Source organism: Dermacentor albipictus, chromosome 1, assembly GCF_038994185.2.
Source record: "Dermacentor albipictus isolate Rhodes 1998 colony chromosome 1, USDA_Dalb.pri_finalv2, whole genome shotgun sequence".
NCBI lineage: Eukaryota > Metazoa > Arthropoda > Arachnida > Ixodida > Ixodidae > Dermacentor > Dermacentor albipictus.
In genome coordinates this window covers 469,656,981-469,684,586 of record NC_091821.1, presented here as the reverse complement: position 1 = coordinate 469,684,586, position 27,606 = coordinate 469,656,981, and the positions used below count along the sequence as shown (strand labels likewise).

Sequence of the window (27,606 nt, the reverse complement as noted above, 5' to 3'; positions counted from 1 at the left end):
AAGTAACAAATTTGTTCAAAAAGAATGATTTATTTGAAAAACTGATTTGTTCACGTACAAAAAGTGCCACTCCGGGACTCGCTGAAGCGTTGAGAGGACATCTGGTGTATGGAAGCGAAGGTTTCCATGTCTTGAAAGGACTCTTCAGATAAAAAACAAGATCAGTTCCTACAGTCATCACAGCTTGTGCTGCACTACAAAACTTCGGCCACCTTCTAACAGACCCTGTCCCACCTCCAGCACAAAGCCAGGCAATACAGAACGCTGCTTCCCAAGCTCCCTCTCCCCCTGTCAACCCACGCCACCAGGCATGCCTCCGTTGCCACAAACAGCAAGTGGTTTCAGGATCAGAAACCGCAGTTGCACAGTATTTTACGTAAACTGAATGAGACAAAATCACAGCAACAACAAAGACGTTTACTGTTTCTTCAAACCTTCTAGCTGAAGCTTTAGAATTTCCGCTTTTCTTTTTTGGTTGGCTTCTTTCAGCCGAAGATGCTGCATAGTTTGTTCATGTTCAGCTTGCCCTTGGAAAGATTTGTATTTGTGTTCGAGGCGCACGAATTTCATTTTCAATAAATGTTCCTTTTTTTCTTCACGGTTCTCCTTGATGCCACTTGAGGCGGGCACCCAGTTCAAGGGACACCGCCGTCTGTCTCTGGCTGCTGCTTGTCGCGGGGCGTCTTGTGCCAGCTCGCACAGGACCGCTTGGAGCTGCTGCAGCACCTGGTTCCGTCACAGCAGCTTCCTAGCTTGTTGTACCATGAACGAGCGCTGGGCTGTCTGTAGTGGTCGGTAATGGGGCAGCATTCGTTTCAGGTTCCCCTGGTGGCCTGCGAGCATCATCCCAGGACCACTAGTCGGGCTCATCGCCGCGTCTTGACTAGCTGCAGTAAGAGTTGAACGTGACCACAAAGTGAGACGACTCCTGCATTGCTACACTAAACGTCCTGCAATGTTCTGAACACCTCGGTGCATACGCACGGTCTACGGTGGTATAGTGCACGAGGTCCCCAATGTAAGTGGGACAACATGTAATACACACTATGCAGCTTGTAGTCACTTTTCTAGCTGGGTTTCAGCGCCTTTCGTTTCCTTCTCGATCAGCTTTACCTGATCTCCTCGTTGGTGACTAACTGGTGCTTGCATGACCTACTGAGTACACCATGTGAACAGCTCAAGGCTATTTGGTATTGCATGTATGCGCGACGCGAATTGTGCAGTAAAACACGCCGACGCCAGCGTTTACAATGGAACGTTGCGTGACTCGTGTATGAAAGCGGACGCGCTTGACCCGCTGATCAGATTTCGACGATCGCCGACTGTGCTCGCCGCTATCGTTGTGCTTGGAGTGTAACCTGCTTCTGTGGGCACGGGTTCGCCCAATAAAGAATCCGTTTTGTCATTCACACTTTCACGACAGTTTTCTCAAACTCACAACTATGTGACATTATATAAGCGCACAAAAACCTGCTTACATAAGTCATGATAAGGCATGAAAGTGTAATAATGGTTTATGCAGGTAGACCTCATGATTCGCTGTGCCATTCAAGAAATTTCCGTAATTCTTGTTGCAAATGAACAGTTTAGCTAGATGACATGAAATGTGGGCAGCAAAAAGAAAAAAAATAAATCAAGAAGCCATACCATTTCCCTCAGATAGAGAGACGTTCTGCGTCTGCGACAGTAGTGCAACGACAGCAGGTGTGGACTGGGATTAGCACTACTGCGATTCGCCTGGCACAGCAGGATGTCCGCTGCGGTCGCTGTCGAATGCATTTGACAGTCGAACTGCCATATGTGACGCTATAGCTCCGACGTCCTGTAGCTCGACGGTCGCTTGGCTCGGGTACGGCGTACTGCCACTTGAAATTGCAAGGAAACAGTTTGTGCGACGACAGCGTTTCAGACATCACAAGAGCACATTAAATGCTTACAATGCCATATGAAAACATAAAATGAAGCTTTTTATGCTGACTGTGATTGTGTGCAACACAGCCAGGCGTTCAATATATGCACCTTTAAGAAATATCAAGGTACACTATACCATAGCTTATTCGTAGACACAAATGACTTACGTGCAGTGAAGCTCTAGCTGTTCCAAGAGCACTGGCATATTCATCCGCAGGGGAAAGTCCCTTGTTTTGTGCTGCTCTAGCTTAATATTGTTTTTTCGATGGCCAAGCAGCGGCAAATTCCGATGGAAAAACCCCTCTTTGAGAAGCGTAGGTTGTTTGTCAATGCTGCCAAATAAGAGAAAAATTTTAAATGCAATTACTACATGGTAGCCATTTGACATATCATGCCAGACATTTTCCAAACAAAGGAGGGAAAAACACAGCAAGAGCGTAAGTCCACTCGTTTTATAAAGTGATAATGTACGATTGCAGCACCCAATATAACTTCTTTTCAAGGGCACCTCAAGTTGTTTGTGCACGATCACAAAACACGACACACGTTGAACGAGGGTCACAAAACAAAAAGCTATACTACGTAATAGCTATAGACTACATTCTCTACTCCGTGTAATTTATTTCAGCGTTCAGCCAAATAGATGTAATTTCGGCAATGAAATATATCTGTACTATAAGCGTCAAATGAAACTTGGAACAGCTGAGCGCCAGGCGCAAACATATATAGCGCGCGCCGTCCAGTCATCACCACTGACAGGCGCGCCCATCCGGCTTTAGCGCTGCGCGATCGCGAGATATTTTCGCTTCAGTACTGGTTCTTATATAAGAAAGGGAGAAAATAAAACTAAAAGAAAACAGAAGCTCAAATACTGCAGTTTACGGCTAGTATTGTCGCACAGTTCGCCGAAAGCATAAGTGCTATCGGCGTCAAATAAAACGCTAACAGCAGTGCGCCTGGTGCACTTTTCACCGTCATCATTAGATATACATTCGCTCGTGTGCTTTGCCGCTTGTACGCCACGTTAATTCTTTCGATCGGCAAACTTGCGCAGCGCGGTAGCGCTGACAGCCGCGACGGCGGCCGGCGTGAACGTGCCGAGCGCGTTTAGCCGTTTGACTCCCAATCGAGTGCAGAGCGACCAAACCGGGGGTGCGCGCCTGTCAATGGTGATGACTGGACGGCGCGCACTATATCTTCACTTATGCTTAGGCCACGTGCTCCGCTGTTCAAGTTTCATTTGACACCGCTAGTACGTAGCGAAAATGGTACAAAAAAAAACCATTCGGGCCTCAAGCTGCGAGACGTTCGCGGGCGACAAATGTGCCCATTTTGGAAATTAATCCAACGACTCAGCTCGCTGAGCGCCATGCAATGTTCAGAAAGATCTCCGTCAATAATGTAACAGCACAGGACACATTGCTTACCAGCAGAAAACCGTTCCCGCATGTCTTGTGCTTTACACTTGCGCCACTTGTCTTTGAAGCTTTCCTAGCACTTTGTAAGTTGGCCCCACGTCCGTGGCGTCACGTTATGGCGGCAGTTGAACTCGTCCTCTATTTTTTCCATGACTCCCGTTTTCGACTGACGGATACAGCGTCCGTCTTCTTGTTCTCGACCACGCTGCGATGGCGCGAAACGAGCTCCAGAAGTACGGCGTGTGCGTAGTTGAAATACTTGACCCGAAAACTTACTTTCGAAAGTGATACTTAAGTGGCGTTTTCGAAGTACTCTCCTAAAACTTTCCTAACACTTGTACTCTTACCGCACTTCTGGACGCCCTACATAAGTTCCGTTTGTCATACGGGCCTTAAACGCGCAGTACACATTCCAAGAACCAGCACGCCGCCGTGAGCCACAAGACGCACTCGAGCAGCTGTTGGGGTGAGCAGCTTCTTTAAACGTCTACGTAGGCTAGCACTCATCACAGATACGCAGGCTCCAGTGTCGACGATCGCTTGGACAGGCACACTGTCTATTTTAACGTCAATTACACATGCAGAGGATTTGCTGCAGTAGTAGGCAATGCAGGACCACCTCCGAGGGCTGCATTTCCTAGTGTCATATGTAAGTACCGCGCGTCGCCCCTAGAAGCTCGAAGCGGCCACCTAGCTCCGGGCATGACGAGGAAGACAACGGGTGCACGAGCACGGCAGCACGAGGGCGCGCTCGCGGTGTCCAATCCAGGCGGGCAGCTGCTCCGAGCTCCTGGGCGGAACGAGGTGAGGGTTCCTGTCAGGCGAGACGCTCGTGGCAAGGTGCGCAGGACCGCAGAGCCGAGCGTGGACGTACCAGGGCCCCTGCTGCCAGTGCTCGAGACGCTGGCTGACCCGAGGGCCGCCGATCCCTGAGCTGCCGCACCTGAGCGTGCCGAGCAGCATTTCAGTCTGGCACAGATGTTGCTGCGCTAGACGAGGTCCTCACATGTGACCGCAGCACGTGGAGTGCGAGCGGCGCACGAGCTGGGCACCGAGGGCGTGCTGGACGTGCGACTGTAGCACATCGGTCGCGAGCGGCGTCCGAGCCAGACATCGAGGACGTGTCGAACAAGGCGTCCCCTGGCTGCTGCCGCGGCGGCTTCCGAGCGTGCCGAGCCCGAGAGTCGTGTTGAACGGGGCCTTAGTGTGTGGTCGTCGCGGTCAACTCCAGCACGGGTGGCCGCACGGTGCCGTGACGACCCAACTGTGAGCCTCGCAATTCGGGACTGTTTCAGCCCGTGGATACACTGACTGCAGTTGCGCTGTCATCAACTCTCTGTATGTATTCATACTTTAAAGGTTGCTTTGAGTTTTAAAAACGCACATAAATGACTATGTCTTTCTTCCGCATCACTGCGCACTAGCGAAAGTGCCGAACAGTCCTAATCACCACAATTTCTGGCGTCCGCGACAGGACTAAGCTCTAAGTCCATCCTTAAGAGCCGTACTTCGTTTGTGTGCAGTGGTCGGAAATGGAATGGGAGAAATTTATTCCGATAGGCAAAGAGCTTGGCTTGTCAGGTAAAGAACTAAGAGAGTGGATTGACGAACAGCTTAAAGCGGGGGCTACATGGGGCGTTTTTCTCCTGCGATTATCGCGCGCCAAAAAAAAAAAAAAACGCGCTGGTAGGACGCCGGCCAGGCTACATGAGGCGCACGGGCGGCGAACGCCGCCGCACTGTGGCCAGACAAGGCAAAAATGTTTTGGCTACCACTAAATGAACAAACAATGCTTATATGTTGTTTGCTTGTGTTATAATTAATAAATTATGCAAGAAATACCTCACTAATATGTCTAAACACATTACCACGTATGTTTAGTATTGTATCGATATTTTTGTCGATGTTCAGCGGAGAGAGTTGGCCGGAAATGTTTCGTCTGGCGACCTTGTGCCACTGCAACAGGTGTGCGGGTTGCGCAGAGTTTCTGTGTGAGCTTTGTTCTGTACATTGCTTGTGGCTCTCGTTGCTGAAAACTAATTTTAAAAGGAGTTTTCATTTACTTCGCGCGGACGGCAAGCAGGAAGCGTTACTGCGAGGGAGAACGCGCCGCTTCTATTCTTGTGACCAAACCCAGTGTCCATGGGGGTACATCGGCGTCTTGTCTTGTTAAAAAAAAGATTACTGCTGATGAAGATGAGGGACCTAGAAGAAAAGAAAGAGGAAATTCTGGGTGCACCCCATCTGGCAAGTCAGAAAGGAGGAGGGTGAATACCACCCCGCGGTAAGTAACTTGTCGGTATGTAGCGATCGATCTCCTGTTGTGCGTTCGGGAACTTTAACTACCCCAACTCTTCGTTTTATCTTACCTGCTTCCTTCCTTTTTCTTGTGTTCGTCGTTTTTTTGCTATGTTTTACATGATGTATCTGTACCAACTCGCCCAGCTGAATGTTTTGCGGCTTGTGCTTGCCATAATCAAATTTTGTGCCAGTCGGAGGTCGTAGTTCAAAACTAGCATATTTTCCTTTTTTTTTCACGCTTAAGGTGCCAGCTGAATGCCACCCACGTTATGTATTTATCACTCGTATAAATGCACGAATGGTTTCATACGAGCTGTATTAATTGCGATGAATCCAGGAACTCCGTGGTGTGTCATTGTAAGCGGTTGCATTCTCTAGCGTTGCTTTTCCGCATATGCCTGAGAAACTGGTTGCCGCGTCGGCAGCATAGGCCAACGTACCCTTGACCAGTTTTGCTTCAGCGCCTGCGGCGTTTTCGCATTGATTAAGATTCGCATCCGAGAGCTCAGAATGCACTCGGAAGACACTTTGTTACGCTTGGTGTGTACCACTCCCTATTTTGCGTTAATGTCAACACACGCTATTAAGAAACAGTACTTGGAAGAGAGGCTGGCGGTGTGACTTTAAAAAACGGGACGATGTAAACTGAGGTCCGGGTCGCTAGAAAAATGCCCACTCCAATAATAATAATAATCACAAAACAAGCTCCACATCTCTGTACGTCACCTACCATTTGTGTAATGATGAAGGGTGGGGTAAATATGTGGTGTCAGTTGGTAATTTTTGTTTCACTGTTGTCATTGCAGTTTCCAGTCATGAAGACAGATGAAGACATGTTCTTACGATACTATCGGATGACTCCGAAGCAATTTGACGAACTGCACAGCATTGTCCGCAGGGACTTGAGGAGGAATTTTGTTTGCCGGGAGCCTCTTTGCTCTGAAGAGAGACTTGCTATAACCCTCAGGTACTGTAGCACTTGTGACTGCAGTGACGCTCTCACAGAACTTTTCAACTACTTGTACACAGGTACCTATCCTCGGGAATGGCAATCAAGCAGATAGCACTCGCATTTCGAGTTGCGCCAGCAACATGTCGGCTTGTGATTCACAATGCCTGCAGAGTGATCTGGAAGCACTTGGAGCCGCTCTACCTGCCTGTATGTATTTCTTGCCTAATTCTGTTCCTGACTCTGGTTGTGGAACTTTAATAGGCGATGTAGCAAACTTAAATTTGCATGAAAGAGCCAAAAGGGCAAAAGTGAAGGGCATTGCAGTGGCTTAAATGAATTAATTCAGAAAGCAAGACCATTTTTAGCATCTGTCACTTCCAAACCATGCGCCCAAATATTCAGGTTTGCTCTTTTTTTTTCATTTAGGAGCCAGGGCCTGTGCAATGGGAGGAATCTGCACAAGAATTCAGCAGGCGTTGGAACTTTCCTCATTGTGTAGGAGCAGTAGACGGAAAGCACGTCCAGATTATTGCACCACCAAATTCTGGAAGCAGCTATTTCAACTATAAGGTACTGTTCACTCCATAAGCTGAACCAGATGTCATACATATACAGGGGATGCTCATGCATGTCTAATGTTCTCCTTTTATTAGGGGACGTTCTCCATTGTTTTGATGACCATCGTGGATGCAAAGTACAAGTTCATGATGGTAGATGTCGGTGCACCAGGCCGACACAGTGACGGCGGAGTCTTCAAATCGTGCACATTTGGAAAAAAGCTAAACGATGGCGTCGTGGCCCTACCAGCAGCAGCACGCCTTCCAAAAAGCCAGAAGGTTGCGCCACATGTTTTCGTCGGGGACGAAGCATTCCAATTGAGGACAGATTTTTTGCGTCCATTCCCGGGCAAAGGCATGCTGCCAATCCAGAGGGTATTTAACTACCGGCTGAGCAGAGCAAGGTATTGAATGCCATTGTAAAAATATGGCATTGTTTTATTTGTGTTGTTGAAAAAAAAGACGAACTCAAGTGTTCTTGCACTGCTTTTCATGCCCAGCGATGGCTCAATATAGTATCTTATGCTGTGATTGAGTGACAAGGAAGCAAGAGAAAATTGTTTTCTGCAGTATATACTTCTCGTTCCGGCCTGTAGAAAACGAAGTTTTAAACACCTTCTCTTGATAGTGTGTTTTATTCTTTGTATTGATTCATGAGGCATTATAAACATAAATCACCACGTCGTATTTGTCTACGACCAATGCATAGTTTAAAAATGAATTCCTTTGGTCACGCTGTTCCGGCATAAATAGCCAAATGGTGGCTTCGATACTACAGTTATACACAGGTCGCATGAGGCACAAGAAAACTGCAATATGGTCCCCATTCTTTTCAGTCATTGTCACACTTTCTTTTGAGGCAGTATTATTTAGTGTTATGGTGAATTAAGGCAATGAAGCAGTGAATGCAGCACTAAAGTTTGGTGTGTATGCACCTTTGAAACAAGATTTAGCAAATGTTCTCTCATGTGATATTCTTTCAATTACTAATAAACAAAGTGCACTCGAACAAACTTCTTTGAAGTAAAATAACTTGTTTAATGCTATTGCACAGCTGCAAATAATCATGTTTTTACAAAATGTGGTGCAGGCGCATCGTGGAAAATGCCTTTGGCATTTTGACAGCTCGTTGGAGAATCTTGCTGGGGCCCATGAACCTTCTACCTAAAAATGCAACCTTTGCTGTCCTGGCTTGCTGCGCTCTCCATAACTTCATCTCTTCTGCCCGGGAAACAACCTAGTGTCCACCAGGCTATGTGGATTCCGAGGATGATTATGGGAATATCGTCCCAGGCCAGTGGAGAAGTGATGCTGTGTCAAGTAGCCTGCTTGACCTTGAAACAACGCAGTCTAGGAACTACAGAGCAAGTGCTGCTGACACAAGGAATCTTTTCGCCCAGTACTTTTTTAATGAAGGTGCCATTGCATGGCAGTGGGCTCACACTGGACTTACAGTGCCACAGAATCCATAGTGGATTTAAAGCACCCATTTATTCAGGGTTGTCAGGAAATGTATACTTCGCGATGAATTGCAGCAAATCCATTTCCATGTCCCGTTTCGCATGCTTCGGGCATGCCCGCAGCTTGTGGGCAACTAGCTGCCCATAGACTGACGCTTGGTCCTTGTCCTCAGCTATCAGGGCGTCAACTTTATCAATGTCGTCCTGCCACCGAGACCTCTCTTTCTCTTTCCTTTTCTTTCCTGCGCCAGACCGAGGGGCTACCAGGGTTCTTGCAGCGGTGCTGGCTTGTGAGCTGCCGCTTGGTGTGTGTGGCTCTGGGCTGGTACTTCTTGAGGGCACAAGTGGAGAGAAAGCATCATCTTCAGGAGGTTCCGCTCCGTCTTGAATAAAGAAAAGAATTGCAAACCTTAAGCACTCAAAAAGGTTTTTGGATCGTTTTAAAGAGTGGAAAAGTAAAAAAATGATTTGTAAACTTCCCATGCTGCTTCTTCGTAAATGAAAGTATGTATTTCAGAACAGAGCCCACACGTAGGACCGAGCTCACACAGGACAAGATGGTGTTCAGCATAAGTTGAATGCAGTGTGTACAATGATAGCTTCTTGCTCTTAGCTAAATTACCTTGCAGTGTTTCAGCATCAGAAGTAAATAAATTATTTTCACATCTGAGAGACTTGACTGCTGGCTCATTATATTGCAAGTGTGGGTACTTGTGTCGACAGTGTTTGCAGGTGCATAGCAGCATAATTGGAATGTAAATTTGCACCTTCTGTTTCACTGTAGATCGATTCCAGGACCGACTCTGCAGTTCACCGTCCTGCACATGGCTGTTTGAGAAGGTGCTGAAAGAAAAATTAAGCGTCAAATGACACGGAAAACCACACAGTTTACATTTCACGATTTGGTTGCTCGAATGTTTCATTAATTTTCTTGTTTGGAAGCACAGGCCTCGTATTGAAATGCAGTTGATTGGTCTAGTGGTGGCCCCAACAAATGTGTGTTCATAACAAGACAAATTTCAACATCTACTCTGTACAACTGTTTCTATGGCATTTGGTCTTACTGAGAATATGCTTTTACTACGCGCGTGCCGTCCGCGCGTGCTGTCCCGGTCACCTTCACGAAACAAGAGGGGAAGGAAGGCGGCGTGTTCCGAATCGGCGGCCAGGTTGCCCCACCCAGCATGAGCCAGGCCCTGCTGCCTCTGGTCGAGAACGGCGGCCCCCTCGTAACAATCGGGGATGGCTTCTCCAGCCGGATCATCGGCGAGTGGTATCCTGCAGAAGGCAACGGCGTGCCGGCTGTGAGACGCTACCGGGCTTGGGGCCCCAAGGTGGTCTTCGGCTCTAGGCCCCCCACGGGCTCAGGAACCGCCGTCAAGGCTACTGCTGTGGCGACGACCGAAGCGGGAGACTGGCAGAAGCGGCCGATCATCGTCCAGCGGGCCGACATCACAAGTGAAGGCCTGGACAAGGTCACCTCTGACAAGCTGGCCCTGAGTCCCGCTCCCAAGGCGACGACATGTGAGGCCTTGGCTCTGAAGATGGGCCTCATGCTGGACTGGGCCAGGTACGGCATAAAGGAGGCACCCCGCTGGAACGTGTTCACAGGACAGACCCAAGTCCATGAGGCGAAGACCCATGTGGTCCGCGGCAGCCCGGTCCGCAGGCTTGTGAACAGCTCAGGCAGGCCCATGGAAGACTGTGGCGGCCTGATCAGGCCTTGCTTCCCGTTCATGTCAGGCTGCCAGCGCGGCAAGCTGAGGTTTTACGCCAGCGCTGCGCTTGTGCCGCCGGGCGAAAGGTACCTCATCCTGCCGCCGGGCGTGGAGGTCAGCAGCACTTTCAAGTTTGCTGCCTGTTACATCTTGCCCTTCATGCCATGGCCCTGGGGCAACTTGAGTTTGGCTCTCCAGACCGAAACCGAAGACGGCCAGGTCGCGATGGAGCAAATGTTCACCTGGTACAGGAGCACAACCCACGTGCCTGGGGAAACATGCCTGAATATCGTGCTCCATCAGACGGCGCCCATCGACAACACGAACAGGCGCAACCCGCGCCCCTCCCTGGCTACCACCCCCACCACCGGAGGCTTGGCAGTCGAACTGTGGCCACCATTCTCTAAGATCATGGTCAACTGCAAGCCCGACCAAGACTACTACATCCCGGCGGTCACCTTCGCTCTGTCCTGGGCCCTGACTTTGGACGTCAGCACAATTGACGAGACGATGGGGCGGATTGTGCGGTCAGGACTCTGGGACCGTGTGGAACGTTGGGTGACTGAAGGGCCGGTATGGTTCGCCAACCACGCAGGGGTGATGACCACAGCGTCGGCTACTTTGTGCCTTGACGCGAGCACCCGTGAGCCTGTCACCTGGCTCCCCAGTCTAAGGTCTGCCAAAGAAGTGCCCATCATGTACAGGTGCTGGGGTGCCGAGGGCAACCGCATGGAGCACATCCCGGCCAACGCTCACTGGTGTGACATGACACTCCCGGCTGACTGGACCATCTGCCAGCCTAACTTGGAGACACTGAGCGCCGTGAACGCCGGTTTCTACAAGTTCGAGGCCCCCATCGGCTACCAGGTGCTGAACTTGGACCAGATGCTGCTCTCGGCGGTGTCCTTCGTAACGTCGGAGAGACTGTTTGCGGGGTGGCACTTGCTCCACAGCCAGATGGGCATCCCTGTTGACGCATTCACTAAGTGTTTCGAGGATGACCGGCCTAACTGCGGCACGGTTGATGCTATTCTGAGCAAGGCAGTGGGCGGAGCACTCTTGACTTCAGTCACCGGAGAACGAATGCTCAGCCGTAGAGAGGTCCCGACCGTGTGGGAGAGCCAGGTTTACGACCGCAGACTGGCCGCCCCCGCCCAGAACACCACCCCCACACCAATGACAGACGTCTACGTCTACAAGTACCTGAACACCGTTCCGCGCGAGTTCTCGCCCTTCATGGTAACCGACCAGTCAGTGGCCAACCGTGACTACTTGGACGGCGAACCGCGCGGCCTACCTCCGACCGGGATCTTCGGCCCCGGTATCTAGTGGGAGCAAGGGACCCTACGACTGTGTGGAGTTCTTTGAGACCGTAGACATCGCCGAGCGGTCCTTCTGGCAGAACAGGCTGATGCACTCGGAGGCATGTTATGCTCTCAGATCTTACAAGACGGGAGATATGGAGGACGGAGCCCCGCAGGCAGGGTGTGCTCCAGTGGCTGTGATCAGAGGCCGCGATGACTGGAGCGGACCTCCACCGATGCTAGGAGTCGGGTCATGGCCCTATCCGTTCTTCTCGACCACCTGGTCGGGGTGGCAGGAGTTCGAGACGCACGAGGTCATGGCCCTGCTGTGCGATGGCGACCCTGACGCCTGGATGACGAAGCTGGTCTACGGTATCGGCGGCAAGTCTGCCGGAGTGACGTTTGACCCGGCGAAGAAACCCATCCCGATTGCGGCCGGCAAAGGGACTGGCGTCAGTGAGACGGTGAAGAAGTTCATCGCTATGTCGGGAAACGCCCCAGGGGGGTCAGAGACGAACAGCTCCACGCCGCAGGATCAGCTCTGTGGAAATCTGGGCGACACTGGAGGAGCGGAGGTGCCGAAAGTGGACAATCTGGCCCCCAAGGGAGATGGCGCCGACACTTTGAAGTAGATACAGCCCCGAAGGAGACGTATGCCGCCTCTGATTTCACCGACGCCCCCTTGGACGAAGAGGCTGCCGTCACGGTCGCTGAGGCGTTCTGCGAAGTGGTGGAACAGGGGCGGCTGGAGGACCTTGTCTCTGTGGTAGCTACGAGCGCTAAGAGGAACCTGAGCTACGACCCCGCCTTTTTGGCTTGTGCTTTCGGTGGAGCTAACCTCTACGGCACCGAGCCGCCGGACTGTCTGAAGGCCTTGTATGAGGCTAACACAACATTGCTCCCCGACAAGTGGCTGAGGTGCCTGAGTGTTCGCGAGGTGTGTGAAATGGTTGTGAGTCGACATCCTTATACCGGAGCCAAGGCGTCAGAACCTTCGGACTCTCTGATAGACGAACTGCTGTCAGACGTGTATAACGACGAGTTGGCCCAACGGCTCTATCCCCCGCGTACCAAGGCAGACCTAGGCATCCGAAACTTGCGAATGGGCGACATGTTGAGCTTTATGCGTAGGAAAACCATGTTGGGCCAGGGCGTGCGCGTGCTCCGGCTGTGTCGCGGCTTTGATCATGTCACTACATGTAACCTGTTGATCGCAGTGTTGTGTTTTGATTATGACAAGTGGTGGCGCATCCTGATAGCCAGTGGTGTGTTTCTAGGTGATTCTGAGCACTTCCGCGCCGCGTGTAAGACTTTGTCTGACGTTGTGAAAAAGACCCACAACGAACTCAGCCCTGATGACAGAGTGTCCCTGTATGAGTGCGCGTCCTTGTACGGTGCCATGTGTCCTCCGGTCCCCGGCTGGAACCCGATAGAGGAGACGAGAGATTTGGCGTCTGGCGGCCAGGTGCTTCACGGACTGTTGGAGGGCGACTGGCTTACTCCGGCCGACGTTATCGCTCAGATCCGCAAGCTCGTCCAGTTCCCCGGGCCAAAGCGGCCTGAATGTAGGGCGTTCGAGGAGTGGTTGGCGTCCTCGGAGTGGGAAAGGTCGGGCGCCGCGTCTGTGGGCAGAGTCCACTACTCTGTCAACGTGGGGGATGAGAAGCGGAGCGGGACGTTCAAGGCTCGCAAGAATCTCGTTCTGGACGTGGTGCCTTTCTCAGACCTGGTCAAGTCCGTGCGTGAACACGATACTCAAGACAACAAAGCCCTAGTCAAGAGCGAGTTCGGAAAGGTGCGTCTGGCCGTGTCTGCGCCGTTGCAAGTGTACCTGCAGCAAGCCTACCTGTTTGCTATCTCCGGCAGTGCTTATTTGAACTGGCCGGGGAATACGCTTGAAGAGAGCGTAATAGACGAAATGACACGCAACGAGCGCACATACGAGGCGATGAGAGAGGGTCGTTACGCTCTTCCGTACGACTTCGCCCGCTTCGACCATCAGCCAACTACGGACGAGGTGCTCGCCTTTCAGCGCATCACATTCGAACGCGCGGCCAACAGCGCAACTCAGCTCCAGAAAGACGACGTCATTCTATTCGAGAATTTGCTGGAGCACGGTTTCCGACAGGCCACAATAACATCACCGCCCGGGCTGGGTGAACAGCAGACCTTTCCCGTTCAAGGAGGTCTAATGTCCGGCCTCCGATCCACGTCCGCCGTGGGGAGTGGATGGAACGCCGTGTTGGGTGAGACGGCCCGTGGCTTGGCCGACCGGTTCCGAAGCCCTCACAAGAGACTCGATACCTGGCAAATCGTACGCGGCGACGACACACAGGTCGTATCATGCAACTATAACGACGTATTAGCAGTGAAGGTGGGCTACGACCTGCTCGGCGCGGAAGCGAACGAGAGTAAGTTCACGTTGAGGTCTGGACGGACCGAGTTTTTGCGAGTCGAGACAAGCGACCGTGCCAGGGCGTACCCTTGCCGTACCATCCCACTGCTCTACCAAAGACGACCTTGGAGCGCGCGCCCCCCAACTGGTGACGCATCTATCACGAGAATTGACAAGGTCGGGAGTGTCCTAGCCAGGAGGCTACAAGACCCTAGCCTCCTCAATGAGTTTGTCGAGTATGTGTGCGAGCGCATGCTCCACAAGATGAAGATCGACGTCCGACTGGCTGCTATCCCTACTAGTCTGGGCGGCCTGGGCCTCAGACCCTGGAACGGCAAGTGGCATGTGCAGAAGTGGAGCAGTGGCACTCCTGTCCCGGTCACAGTCACCAACCAGACAACCTTCCGGCCCGAGCAAGAAGCTAAGAAGTACGAGAGGATGGGCGTGCGCATTCGGCAAGGTGAAGCGGTGAAGTTGGCAGACAGAACGCTGAGGACCAAGTTAGCGTTGGATGACGTCTTGGAGCTGGCCGGCACTGTGCGGCACCTGCGACGCGCGGAGTTGGCGGGCCGTGTCATTGTAGCGTCCCCAGCAGCCGAAGCCCGATCGCAACCATCCCCGCGGTACTACACCGAAGTTGTCCAGATGGCCGCCAGCCTGGTGCCTGAGGAAGGAGCATATCGCCGCCTCGACGCCATGGTGGAAGTCGCACAAAGCGCCGCGGCCCCAGACTACGGCTCCGAGCGGTCGGCCATCGAAAGAATCACGGCTTTGTCAAACCAGGCTTTGTCAGACGCGTGCGCGCCGCGTCAAAATCAGGCCGGGCCTGATCGGCGGCGGCGGGCGTTTTTCGCCACGCCGGGCGTCAAATCGGCGCCGTGAGGCGAAAATCGCCTCAAAAACGCTCCATGTATTCCGGGCTTAACAGAGAACGCGATAAACGAGCTGAGGACAGGGAAGCATTGCGAGTAGCCCATGAACAGGAGATCGCTCGAATGACGGCGGAACGAACTTTGCTAGAGGCTAGATGTCTTGCAGAGCACGCGTCTGGGACGGTCGAAACTGGAAGCGAACGCGCGGAAAACAGCGGTGAAGCATTTAGAAGTCCCCACAAGCTTATTCCTCCCTACAACGAGAGCCAAGGATGGCCAAGCGACAGGTGGGCGCTGTCATTAAGCTTGTGTTCGTCAGGCGACGCCTTGAGCGTGATCGGACGCATGGCTGCGGAGGATGTTACAGCCTATCAAAAGCTGAAGCAAACTTTATTGCAAAGGTTCCGGTATACGGAAGGAGGATACCGTCAAAAGTTTCGCGAAACTAAGCCTGAGAATTCCGAGACAGGGCGGCAGTTTGCTGGTCGACTGCTTGGGTCCTTCGATCATTGGCAGCAGATGGCAAAAACAGAGAAAACATATGACGTATTAAGAGATAAGATTGTTTCTGAACAGTTTTTGCTACGTTGCGATCAGAGGCTCGCCATCTTCCTGAAAGAGCGAGGATGCCGCGGCCTCGACAAGCTAGCCGAAGCGGCTGACCATTATTTGGAGGCGCAAAACCTGACAAACCTCGCCAGAGGAAAAGAAGAGAGAGGGATTAGTAAAGCAGCCCTGCAAAGCAAGAATTCCGAAACAGAGGCGGACGCCGGGAAAGGAAAGGTTGAGTGCTTTCTGTGTGGCAAGCAAGGACACCTTGCTGCAGATTGTTGGACGCGGTCAAAAGGACCGAAGTCCTCATCTTGCTGGAAATGCACGAAACATGGACATAAAGCTGACGAGTGCCCGAACATAAACGGCAGCACGAAGGCGCGCTCGGGGTGTTCGATCCAGGCGGGCAGCAGCTCCGAGCTCCTGGGCTGAACGAGGCGAGGGTTCCTGCCAGGCGAGACGTCCGTGGCAAGGTGCGGAGGACCGCGGAGCCGAGCGTGGACGTCCCAGGGCCCCTGCTGTCAGTGCTCGAGACGCTGGCTGACCCGAGGGCCGCCGGTCCCTGAGCTGTCGCACCTGAGCTGTGCCGAGCAGGTCTAGCACAGATGTTGCTGTGCTAGACGAGGTCCTTACGTGTGACCGCTGCACGTGGATTGCGAGCGGCGTATGAGCTGGGCACTGAGGTCGTGCTGGACGTGCGACTGTAGCACGTCGGTCGTGAGTGGCGTCCGAGCCGGACATCGAGGACGCGGGGAATAAAGAGTCATCTGGCTGCTGCCGCTGCGGCTCCTGAGCGTGCAGAGTCCGAGAACCTTGCTGAACGGGGCCCGAGCGTGTGGTCGTCGCGACCAGCTCCAGCACGGGTGACCGCACGGTGCCGTGACGACCGAACGGTGAGCCTCGGAACCCGAGACTGTTTCAGCCCGTGGATACACTGACTGCAGTTACCCTGTCATCAACTCTCTGTATATATTCATACTTTAAAGGTTGCTTTGAGTTTTAAAAAATGGCTGTGGCTTAGCTAAGGTTAAGCCCAGGATGCGAAGCATACGATCCTTTATTTTAACGCGACAGCGTTAAGGAGCTCGTGTCGCAGAAAAGCCGGTGTCGTCGGCGTCGGCTCAGGCGTGCGGCGCTTGCTCAGGCGCGCACATTTCGTTGTCGCGCCGAACGCTGCGTTGCTCGACGCTCACCGCGTCCGATGCGGGGGGAGACGCCGCGAGCGACGGCGCGAGTTGGAGCCCCGTTTCTCCTCTGTCGTGACGACACGGTGTCACGTGGTATTGAAGGCGACACCGCCGCGCCTGAGGAGCTGGGTTGAGCTCCCGTAATATGCTTCGCATAAAACGCACATAAATGACTATGTCTTTCTTCCGCATCACTGCGCACTAGCGAAAGTGCCGAACAGTCCTAATCACCACACCTAGTTTTCAGAAAGGTTGAGGCCAAAAGACACAGCGGATGAAACGCGACGTGGCTGCGGCGTAAGGGAAGATGGGGACGTGTTGGCGGTGAACGAGACTGGTGTCCGCGCGGCGATGGTGAGCGAGTGCACCAGGTGTTCCTAGCAGAGTTGTCGGCGCTGTTAGACTGGCCGGTAGGCGAAACATTGCGAAAATGTTTATCAATACGGCTCAGGTTCGTCGGCGTGCGAGGTATCGGGCGACATGACCATGTCAACGACAGGTGAAACATATCGGCTGGTCGTCCGCAGTTCTCCACTCAGTCGGGTTGGGATAACGCGGAGAGAAGCGCCGGGGTGAAGAGAAAATAGCAGGAGGGCGTTCGTTGGCTCTGGGTTTGGCGACAGCACAGACAGACTGTAGACCAATGATTTCAAGTTCCTGGCGAACGATGGTTTGTACGAGGGGAACTGAAAAAGGGGTAGCATCAGGGCTACGCGAACAGAAACCTGGGGGCGACATCGGCCCATCATATTCAGTTCACGTCGAACGATTCGCATCACGTCATCTGACGGCAACGCATGCTGATGTGCGGGTTGATGTTCACACGTGGACGTTTAGGCAGTATTGGGAAGTCTAGGGAACGGTTGCAGGACGCGTCGGCTTTTGGCCTGTTAGAATGGTCGGCACACTTTGATGATAGCATCAACTGTAGAGCCGCTTTCGCACATGAGCATATTGAAGGCGTCGTCAGCAATGCCCTCCAACACGTGCCCGACCTTCTCACCTGCGTTGTCGTGATAGGTTTTACGACAAAGCGCCAGCACGTCCTGGATGTACGAGGCATAGGACTCTGTGGAGGATTGGGCATGTGAGACCAGCTCCTGCATTGCGGCAATATTACGGCGGGCTGGTTCGCCAAACAACTCAGTCAACTCCTCTTTGGATTGGCCCCAGCTGGTTAGCTCCTCTTCGTGGTTTTCGTACCACACCTTTGCTGCACCTCTTGAGTAGAACAACAGGTTAGCTAGCACAAGCGTAGGGTCCCATCTGTTGATTCCACTCACGCGTTTGTACACAGCCATCCACTCGTCAACGTCGGCGCCATCGGTCCGAAAGAAAGTTCCAGGATCATTGGGTTGCACAACCACAGCCGAAGGGGCAGCGACGCAGCTGGCGACGGTGACACTGGAGGCAGCAATGACGTTGATACCACGTGCTCACCGTCATTCACAGTGGGGACTATGATGCGATGTACACTGCGGAGTTCCGTTTCCAAGCGTGGTGCCCCGCACTTCCACCAATATGTTACGGGGATGTTGAGAGTATTGATAGACTGTATTTACAATATATGCACAAAGAGAGTGAATGTACTTAAGGTGGCTGACCAGCAACAACACGCAGCAGCCAGCGTCTCGCAATTTTTTTCTTTTATCCGTGCGTAAGAATATGGCAAATGAATTTCCTTAAAACATTATCAAACAAAACATCACAGTAACAGTAGACCTTCTAGAGAGCTCTTCAATACAAGCGATGGTAATCGCGTGCTAAGAATTACCTGGCCAAATGATTTTCAGTGTCTGTTTCAGCTAACAGCTATGAGGCTATTTTCGGACTAAAAAGCGGTTCCTGCCGGGTGAAGAGGTATGTTGTCTCGATATGTAGGAGGGAAACACTTCTTCCTGTCTTGTTATATAGCAGGGCATTGAATAAGAACACCTAGAACGGTGAGATTATTGCAGTACTTAATATAAGCCGGAGGGTCTGTCCCAGTGCAGAGGTAAGAGTGAGTACCCTGTGTCCTATTTTTAATCAACAAACAAGTACTTCATTGTACCGCGGTGTTTTGTCACTTATCCCGTTCCTTAATTCTGGTTCAATCATGTATAGCTTATTCAGTACTTGGGTAAGAAACACCAGTACGACAGTTCGAAGCATCTGTTTATAGTTCAGCACAGGAGTACTTCTCCTGGAGTTAAAGAAAATGCTAATGTGTATGTGTCTCAGGTGGTCGGTTCGATATTTCTATGAAAGAAATGTCACCCTGAATAGTCTGCATATCCCTAGGCCGTGCAAGCCGAGTAGGAGCCATTAGGACATTCTCTAAAGGAGGCACCACTGTTTTTTTTTTTCTGAGTGCTTCCAACCGGAAGGACCGAGGAGGCCGGATAGCTGCACAGTTGCGCAACGGCCTAAGTGTTGACATGACGCGAATAAAATGACATGCATGCTGTATATCGGATTTAACTTTCAGGGCGTAAGAAGATAAAGTTAAATATGTCCTTAGTGGATGTAGAGACAATTCGTTGGATTCAACGTACAGGATTTCTACATTACTAGTCCTGAAAACACCTGTACCCAAGTTGTGAATCGAATCTATCATCTTCAAAGCACTAGGCGTAGAAGACTTCTAAACTAGCGCTTCCTAATGAAGACGTGATCTTATGAGACTCACATAAGTTCAACTAGCACCTTCTGCCACTTCCCCAAGATGTGCATTTTCAAGATACCTTGTGTTCAGGCACTTCGCTTCCACATATTTCAAGTGGGCTATACGCGTTAACTTGGAGTCTAAAATGTGGCCCAAAATTTATGTTCACGGCACACACGGAGCTGTTGTCGATTAAGACAATAGCCGGGTCAGGTAATATACCTCTCTCGTTCGAGAAGAGGATAAATACACAGGCATTGTTGTGGGTTTAGTTTAAAGCAATTCTCGTCAGCCCGCTAAGACAATTTGTTGGGCCCAAGCTGTACAATCGCGATCAAAAATACGCGGCCCACGGCTCCGGGCGCAGGAGCGGCTGCGAGGCCACGCCGTGGCACCTGCTATGAGCGTGTACCGAGTGACGACAAAGTTAGGCCTCACTCTCGTGCGGCCAAGTCACCCACTTGATAAATTTGAAGTGCGGCGCTCAGCTGTTTCGCTGCTGATGGTCAGGGCAGAAGGAGGGCGTTTCCATATTGCTTCGTTTGCTGTGCTGCCGTAGTTCTTGGCACGGCGACGGCGGACGGCTTCTCGGCACGGCTGGTAGGTTCGGACGGTTTCTGTAATGCGGGCCTGGTAATGCTTTCACCTTAAACCAGAACGCAAGATTAGTCAGTACGGGCGTTGACACCAACAAAGTGCTCTTTGCTTGCTTACTCCTGTGCACCAATGCCTTGCATTGCGCCTTTCGTTGAGAGCCGGAGTCGTGCGCCGTCCGTTCAAACGCCAAGCACAGAAGCTCGGCACACACGGGCGCGAGGTGCACGCAAACATGAAGCGTGAAACCAAATCGAACACTGCGAGGCATACGTTCCATGCGCTTAGCCGAACGGCCGAACGCGCGTCTGCCGGAGCCCGTGCGCGTATGCAAGAGATGCGAGCTGGCGCGGCGAGGAAGGCGAGCGCGCACTGACGAAGCCCTCTTTTCATGCCTCTTTCCCACGCACCGTCAGCAACAAGAGTGGACCATTATTAGCCCCGAGAAATAGGAGTGGCGCCGCCTGGCGGGAGCTTCAGATGACGTCACGGCCAGGACTCGAGTTTCGGCAGCCGCCCAGATTACGTGCGCTCGCTTTGTCGCACCGCGTTGCATGGTGTTTGCGTTCGCTTTTTGCTTACCGCAAGCTTCAGATGAACGACGAAAACAGCAGTGATCGTGTTTCAGGTAAGCAAACAACATTTGCGTGTACAATCGTCCTCAATGCGCAAACGAGAAAAGCACGCGTTCCGTCGTGCATGCTTGAAAAGCGGTGCTCGGGCGATCGCTTTCGGACATCGTTTCAGTTTCACAAGAGTTCTCCGCTTGCGTGCGCGTATGTGTCTGAGAGCGTTTTCTTTCGCACTGCGCCAAGCTTTCTATCTTAGCCCAGTGCCAAGAGCGCTGTCAAGTCTCGAGAAATCTACCGAAAGTGACACTACATCCGAAAGTGATCACCATAGAATGTAACACCCTAGCAGTTGTGTCAATTTTCTTGTATGCTGACTGACGTACCTAGTTTGATCTCATGTTTTCCTTGTAATATATCCTTTCTGTTTATGTAAACGAACGAGTTGAAGGTGGTAATTGCTCGAGTTCCTTTCCTGCTGGCCGCTCGTCTCTTCGTGCAGCGCAGTAGCAGCTGTGCTGTCACATATATTAGTTTACATAACCTGCTTGTAAATAATTTTTCTTCGCAGTTGCATTACCGCTGAGCAACCCCAACCGGTATGTGGACAAGGCGTACGAGACGAGCCGGTGGCTCACTGAGGCGGCGGAGGTTTATTATGCGGGCTACGTCGTTGAGTGCGCCGTCGAAACAGCTCAGAACGCTCGTTTCGACTTTCTGGCGTTTGTCTTGCACACGACTGCTATCAACTGTGCTCCTCATGAAGTGAAGATTACTGTTGGCGACGCGGTGGTAGATTGAGCCAGCTGTTCGTGCAAAGCAGGGTATAACTACTCGATCATTGGCCAGCTGCTGGGAAGAAACCTTGTCCATGTATGCGCAAGCATACCCCCTAATTTAAGTTGGCCTACCCCTAAACTTAAGTTGGCCCACCCTCAAATTTAAGCTGGCTCTCTTGCAAATTTAAAGTTGACCTACCCCCGAATTTTAAGTTGGTCCACCCACCAATTTCAAGTTGGCCCTGCTTTACCAGAAGCTTCCCCGTGCATTTTCCATGAATCCCTGTTACCTTACCTTCCTTATATTCCCCTCTCTTTCCTGTATCCTTAGTGCATTATTTTATTTGCTTTAAATTGTTTTTTACCGCTTATAAAGCTACCCATCTACATTCACACTATTATAATGATTAAATGTCGAAATTTTGCATATGACGCATTTTTGAGCACACAAAAGTCATTACACTTTTCGCGTGACGGCACTAGCGTACTCGCTAAGAATGCTTATGCCATAATACTTAAGTTGCCAGTTGACATCCGAAAGCACAATATGCACTGTGTGATTGGCACTGTTTTGTTTGATATTTAGACATCCTAGGCGATTTTTTAATGCACATAAATCTAATGTCTCCCATGGCAGGGCGGATAGCGCTATTCTATTAGATCAACTGTGTTACTGCAAAAGCGCACATTACTTGCACGATAATTTGTAACGTGGTTAGGTAACATCAATGATTCGCTAATTCTATTCATCATTCTTAACTTTGGGGCACATGTTCCAATTGCGGAATTCAAACCAAGCACTAGTCAAGTTAAATCTATTTAGCAGAAATATTTGCCTAGCACCAATCTTCTTTGTATATGTGGTGTAAACTACCTATACAAACATGTTTTAAATGCAATCCTGTTCCGTTTGTTTTTCTGCAGTGAAGCTTTTGTTTTTGAAGTGTCTTTTTACTAAAAGGTCAGCTGTAGGCTGCAAGGATTATTAGTCTTGGCAGAAAAGTTATTACTTCAGACTGAAACTTCACATCAGTCATTGTTCTAATGCATGGTAACAAGTTTAATTAATGTATGATTACGCATAATTTATCGAAAAATATTATGCTTGAAGACTAAGACCAATTTGTGAGGTTTGATGTATTTAGAATTGATATATCCTAACCGTTTTTATTTTACAGCAAATACAAGTGTAAACACATTGTAGCTGTACTGCTGCATATTAATGCTGCCAGGATTTCGACAAGCTCTCGGCAACTGACCAGCCATAGAAGTGGGGCAAGGAGCACTAAGAGCCTGTTAAACAAAAGTATGAACCAAGAGCTATAGTCAACCTTCCATGTGCAAAGAAGATTTGCACATATATTATTCTTTTAAAACTGAGAGGAATGAGAGAGAAAAAAGCAAGTCCAATGCTGAAATGAAGGGCAGCTCACAATTTCTACTTACAATGTTGGTTTGGTGAAAATGCTCTTCTAGATAGCCTTGCTGTTTGCATTTTCTTAAGCTGCGAGAACAGTTTCAAGACTTCAACAAACGCACTAGCTTTACTGTAAACTATGTACTGCAAATGCTCTTTACAGATGCCTTTGTCATAGGCACAGAGTACGAATGGTCATTAGTGCTAGCTGTTGAGTATAGTTAACAATATGTGCACCTTAGGTGAATGCTTGACATCTCTTATTCTAAACAGAAGTAGGATGTAGCACTCTTTGATGACGTGAAAATATGCATCTTTATGCTTGCTTCTTAAGTTTGAGGTGGGAAAATGAATGCACAAACCTTAATGCTAATTACTCACTATCAACTCAACTCAACTACGAAGTTTTCATGTAGAACATAACATTTGTGCTTCTCCTGTTGCTACATCTTCCACGCAAAAATCAAAATGACTCCCCAACTGGGAGGCAACATACTTGAAAGACTTCTGGAGAATGTCAGCTATCAATCTGCAGCAAAAATGCACTTAGAGAGAGATACTGAATTAGGTATGCATTCAAATTTGGTTTGTCTTTTTGAATCTGAGTGTCATAAACGACTGGCCAGCAGCAGCTGATTGTCCCATCAGCATAATCTCCTTATCAGCTGGCGGTAATGCAGTGCGCACATATGTCCCAATACTGTAATATTTTAATTTTGCATGTCTTTCCTATATTGAGTATTTGAAATGTCGCCGACACGCCCAATGAGCTGCTCTGCGGCATATTGCTTAGTCAGGCAGTGTGCAGTGTTTCGTTGTGGTTGCAACGTAATTATTTTTAAAGAGAAGCACGTGATCAATAACCACAGTAGCAAATAACCTGTTTTAATATGTACCAGCTGTATTTATGTGAAACTTTAGGCAGTTCACTGAGTTTAGCTAAACCAGAAAAATATTAACCATATTTTTAATCACACATCTGAGGATGTGTGAGGTGTTGTAAGTCAGGCTCATACCTTCCAATATCCTTCATAGGCAGCTACATGTAGCAAAATGTAATGTTTATTGCACGAAACCTTGCGACTCTTTTGAATAGACTCCAACGTGTCTTCAAGGCATTTCTCCAGATACAAACATTTGCTGCTAAGAATATGTTGCTTTGAAACCTCTAAACAGTGTCCGCTGACTACAAGTTCAAACGTAGGTGTCATGACTACCACAGCAATTACTAATCCAAGCATATGTGTACTTTGCATCCAAGACGAAAGATTTTATCTGCTTCATCATATTTCTTGTGCATACCAATTTTATCCATGCTGCTTTGAATGTTACTTGCGCATTATTTCTGCAAAAATGTATTTCAGCAACAGAAGCCATGTTGGTGCCAATCATATAACCAGGATGCTCCACTTCTGAGCCAGTACCCAGAGATTTAACACTCAGTCGTTCTTTGAAGGAGTTAAGGACTTTTATTGGAATCAGTGGTGTAGTGACAACAGAAGAGCTACTTGAACACTTGCAGGAAAGCAAGAGTCACGAAGGCACTATAATGATTGAAAAATTAACACGAGATCAGGCAAAATCTTCTCTGGCTGTGCCCACAGGGTAGGCACGATCACAGCTTCTATTGCCTACAGCATATTTACCCGTGTAAGGACGTTGAGGACAAAGATGGGCCCACAAGATTTGAGACCCTTGCTAAAAAAGTGATGCGGCAGAATAATGTCCGAACAGCAGCAATGTGTCGTGGCAGCGGAAGAGAATGTTATCAAGGCCAGCAAGCCACTCATGAGAATTTGTTGGTGAGGCAGTGTGTACTTTTCATTATGGAAGGCCGTCCTTACACGGGTACAAGTCCAGATGGACAAGTAAAGTGCAACTGTGGTCCTGAGCGGGTACTGGAAATCAAATGCCCTGCATCCATGAAAAAATTATTGGAAGAGAATACGGAGAAAAACAAAAAGGCTTTGAGTCAGAACCTAAAGCGTGCAGCTACATATTTCTGCCAACTGCACGTACAAATGGGCATCACGGCAGTTCAGCATGCATTGCGTTTGTCAATGAAGAAGATATTTGCATTCCAGTGCTATTTGATGAGGCATATTTCAGCGATGTGGTTGAAAGATTTTCCTATTTCTTGGAGCAGTACATACTGCAACATGTTCTTTCTACGTGAACTGCCTTGCTTCAGTTGCACATGCAATTTTTTATGCATTGCACATAACCAGACTACAGCCTCCCTTTTTAAGCCACAAAATGACTGATATATGAGGTTTAACATTGCAACGCAACAAAAGGCTTGTTAGGGATGATGTCGGGGGAAGTTTTACATCAATATTAGGTTTGCTACAACGTTACTAAAGCTTGGTATATAAGCATTTTGCTTATTTTTTGCTCTCTCAGTAGGAACAGAACCGAGAGATGAACCTGCGACCTCATGTTAAGCAACAGAATGCCATTGCCAAGTTACCTCGATACATAAAGAATTGTATGTGCCATCAGAGAAAGCACTCCTAGAAAGTTTGGAGACATCTGCAGTTTGAGTGCTTTCACTGATGTACAGTGCAGTCCACTGTTAAATGGAACACTTGGCTGGCAACATAGCTGCATGTGGCTGCGGAAGCAATCTTAGTGCACTGTACAGAACGGTGAGAGCTAACAATAAGTTATGTGTTCCAAACCTAGGTGATTGTACTGTTTCTAGAAAGGAAAATCGACATGCTGTGCACTAAAGTGTTCCCTTTAATTGTGGACCGCTCTATACAGTGAGCAAGAAAATGCAAACACGGTAGCATGCTGTAGCACACAAAAAAATTGCATTACGTCACTACTGAGACACATTTGTGTGTAAACAGCTGAGTCGTGCAGTGGCTGGAGCAATTTGTGATGCAACCCCGAACCATTACAGACACACGAATGACAGACTAGGAATCACAGGCAATGCATTTGTCTGTGGCATTCTATGCATTTAATTTTTGGGTCACTGCAGTATGCAATGCGACTGTGATATCGTAAATATAATTGTGATATCAGAAATCCATGCTGGGGAATAACAGTAGTCATTTGTGGTTTAAGTTCCGTATTACAAGAATTACAAGAAAGGTTAAATGCACAATGCAAACACTGGACTTCACATAAATGAAACGATGAGCTGCATTGGTAATGCGGCTGTAAAAGGAACTGTAATTTCCAATTTCGCACGTTTTTGTAATGATTCCAAGGTCTATCCTGCTCAAGTGAGAACATGAAGTGTTCGTATTTCACTGATGAAAAAGAACTTTTCAGGTATGAAAGGTATGTACAGTCAAGTACAACGTGAAACCTGGTGCAGACGAATACTTGTATTACCTTGTGTTCTTGCTGCCGTAATTGCGCTGCTCTCCCTTAAACACCATAATTACATTTTGTTAGTCGTGCAGCTTAGAAGCTATTGTGCTTCCCAAATTATGCAGGGCCTCCAAGAGCTACATCAACAAGAGGGAACCTCTTGCAGCAGGCTGTGGGTGACACATCCATAAGGGTCACCCTTGCAGCTGCAAAGAACGACTTGGCCGAAAAGTTATTGGAGGAGTCCCGCAATGTGAGGTGGCAATGCTGATAGATTGCGTACATGTAGTGAAACCTGACCGATTAAATTTCTGGCGCGGCCGAGTACACATGTGTAGTTGGTCAATAGAAATAAGAAAAAAAGTTCTTATAATTTAGCGTGTTCAACAAAATAGTAATTCTCACAATTCACGCTATTAATTCAAATGCAGAGACACAAGGAATATGCAGTCCTCTTCGGTATGGCTGGCTGAGAACCATTCGTTATGAATAGCAGTCTTGCACTTGCAACGCCCGAAATGCGAGATACTTTCTCATGATGTCAGGTGCGACATTATGCCTGTGACAACAGCAGTCTTTCTAGTGGTTGTGCTTGCTAACATTGAAGCGGTATTACTGTGACATTCGTTTAGAAAACATGCACACATCTGACAAAAAATGCAAGAAGTCCAAGTAGAACAATGCAACATTGTTTTAACTATCTGTTAGTTGCATACCCATGTGTGCACAAACAGCCCTACACATCACAATGCGACTTTGAAATAGAGCGCATTCGTTGCTTACCTATCGTCACAAGATAGGTACGCTCTCAGGTCTGTGGTAACATTTCATTGTGTTACACTGCACATTTGTTATTCTGTGGATGTGACGTAATATGGATTCAACATGTGACATGTCATTGATGTGTGCCTGTTTGCTGTGTTTTCCTGGGTCTTGAACTTTAACAATTTAGTCCTGCTTGTACATGCACTCTGCGAACTCTTCCCGGGTCAAGCATTCTGTTGTCGGTGGGCCCTAAGAAATGTACCAACATAGTTATACTGTCTCATTATAAACGTTCTCAAAAAATTTTACTCTCTTCGCAAACGCGTCAAGATGCCATGTATATTGTTCAACATCTGTACCGAAGCATGTATTTCATTCATCTGTAACGGCTGCTATAACCGTACTTAACCACACATCTGGAAATACCCGAATATCATGTGGGAGCCCATAAGGTCAAGTAGGCGTTGTTGATTGCGTTGTAGAAGTTTTATTTTTATTGTTTTATTTATGACTGCACATGTGTCCGTAGCGGCGCGCAGCAGACTTAAATGATTTATGCCAATTATGATGAAAGAAATCAGCACGTAGCGACATATGATTGCATCAGAAAGTTTTACAAACATGGTGTTGACAAGATCGGAAAAAAAACTGCAATGCTACATTACATATAACAATGCAAGGTACAGCAGCAGTTTTGATGAAACGAGACACACGAGCGCGTAGCAGATAGCCTCGAAGCGCACTTGTGGCAGGGCGACGCGATGCGGCAAGATGTGAAACGAAAATGAGATAGCGGTGCCATTCTTTATGCTGCCTGTACCCTTCCTTGCAATTTGCCGTCTTTTTTATCACTTTAGATAGTTGTAATGCTATGATATTCA

The 27,606-nt window shown here is 49.3% G+C and overlaps 2 protein-coding genes and 1 long non-coding RNA gene across 4 annotated transcripts in view; 2 read left to right on the top strand and 1 right to left on the bottom strand.

Moving 5' to 3' along the window:
* Nucleotides 1-4,637: 4,637 nt before the first annotated feature.
* LOC139054834 (uncharacterized) lies at nucleotides 4,638-8,380 on the top strand. 2 transcript variants are annotated; one of them, XM_070532475.1, is made up of 6 exons: nucleotides 4,638-4,667; nucleotides 5,467-6,597; nucleotides 6,660-6,789; nucleotides 7,009-7,152; nucleotides 7,236-7,543; nucleotides 8,230-8,380. In XM_070532475.1, exons 2-6 carry the CDS (start codon nucleotides 6,299-6,301, stop codon nucleotides 8,378-8,380), a joined length of 1,032 nt encoding a protein of 343 aa, XP_070388576.1. In that variant the 5' UTR covers nucleotides 4,638-4,667; nucleotides 5,467-6,298. The 2 variants fall into 2 exon arrangements, with proteins under 2 accessions (XP_070388576.1, XP_070388577.1); XM_070532476.1 differs by lacking the exon at nucleotides 4,638-4,667 and having other exon boundaries at nucleotides 5,235-5,613; nucleotides 6,437-6,597.
* LOC139054836 (uncharacterized) lies at nucleotides 8,163-19,876 on the bottom strand. Its single transcript, XR_011511543.1, has 3 exons — nucleotides 19,736-19,876; nucleotides 9,367-9,442; nucleotides 8,163-8,982 (listed from the first exon to the last, which is right to left on the bottom strand). It is a non-coding gene; the product is annotated as an uncharacterized lncRNA (long non-coding RNA).
* A 506-nt stretch (nucleotides 19,877-20,382) lies between these two features.
* Nucleotides 20,383-27,606, top strand: part of LOC139054835 (uncharacterized) — a 124,800-nt gene continuing 117,576 nt past the window's right edge. Inside the window, exons 1-2 of the mRNA XM_070532477.1 lie at nucleotides 20,383-20,496; nucleotides 26,086-26,213. The gene's annotated coding sequence lies outside the window, so the exon portion shown is untranslated. The remainder of the gene's footprint in view (nucleotides 20,497-26,085; nucleotides 26,214-27,606) is intronic.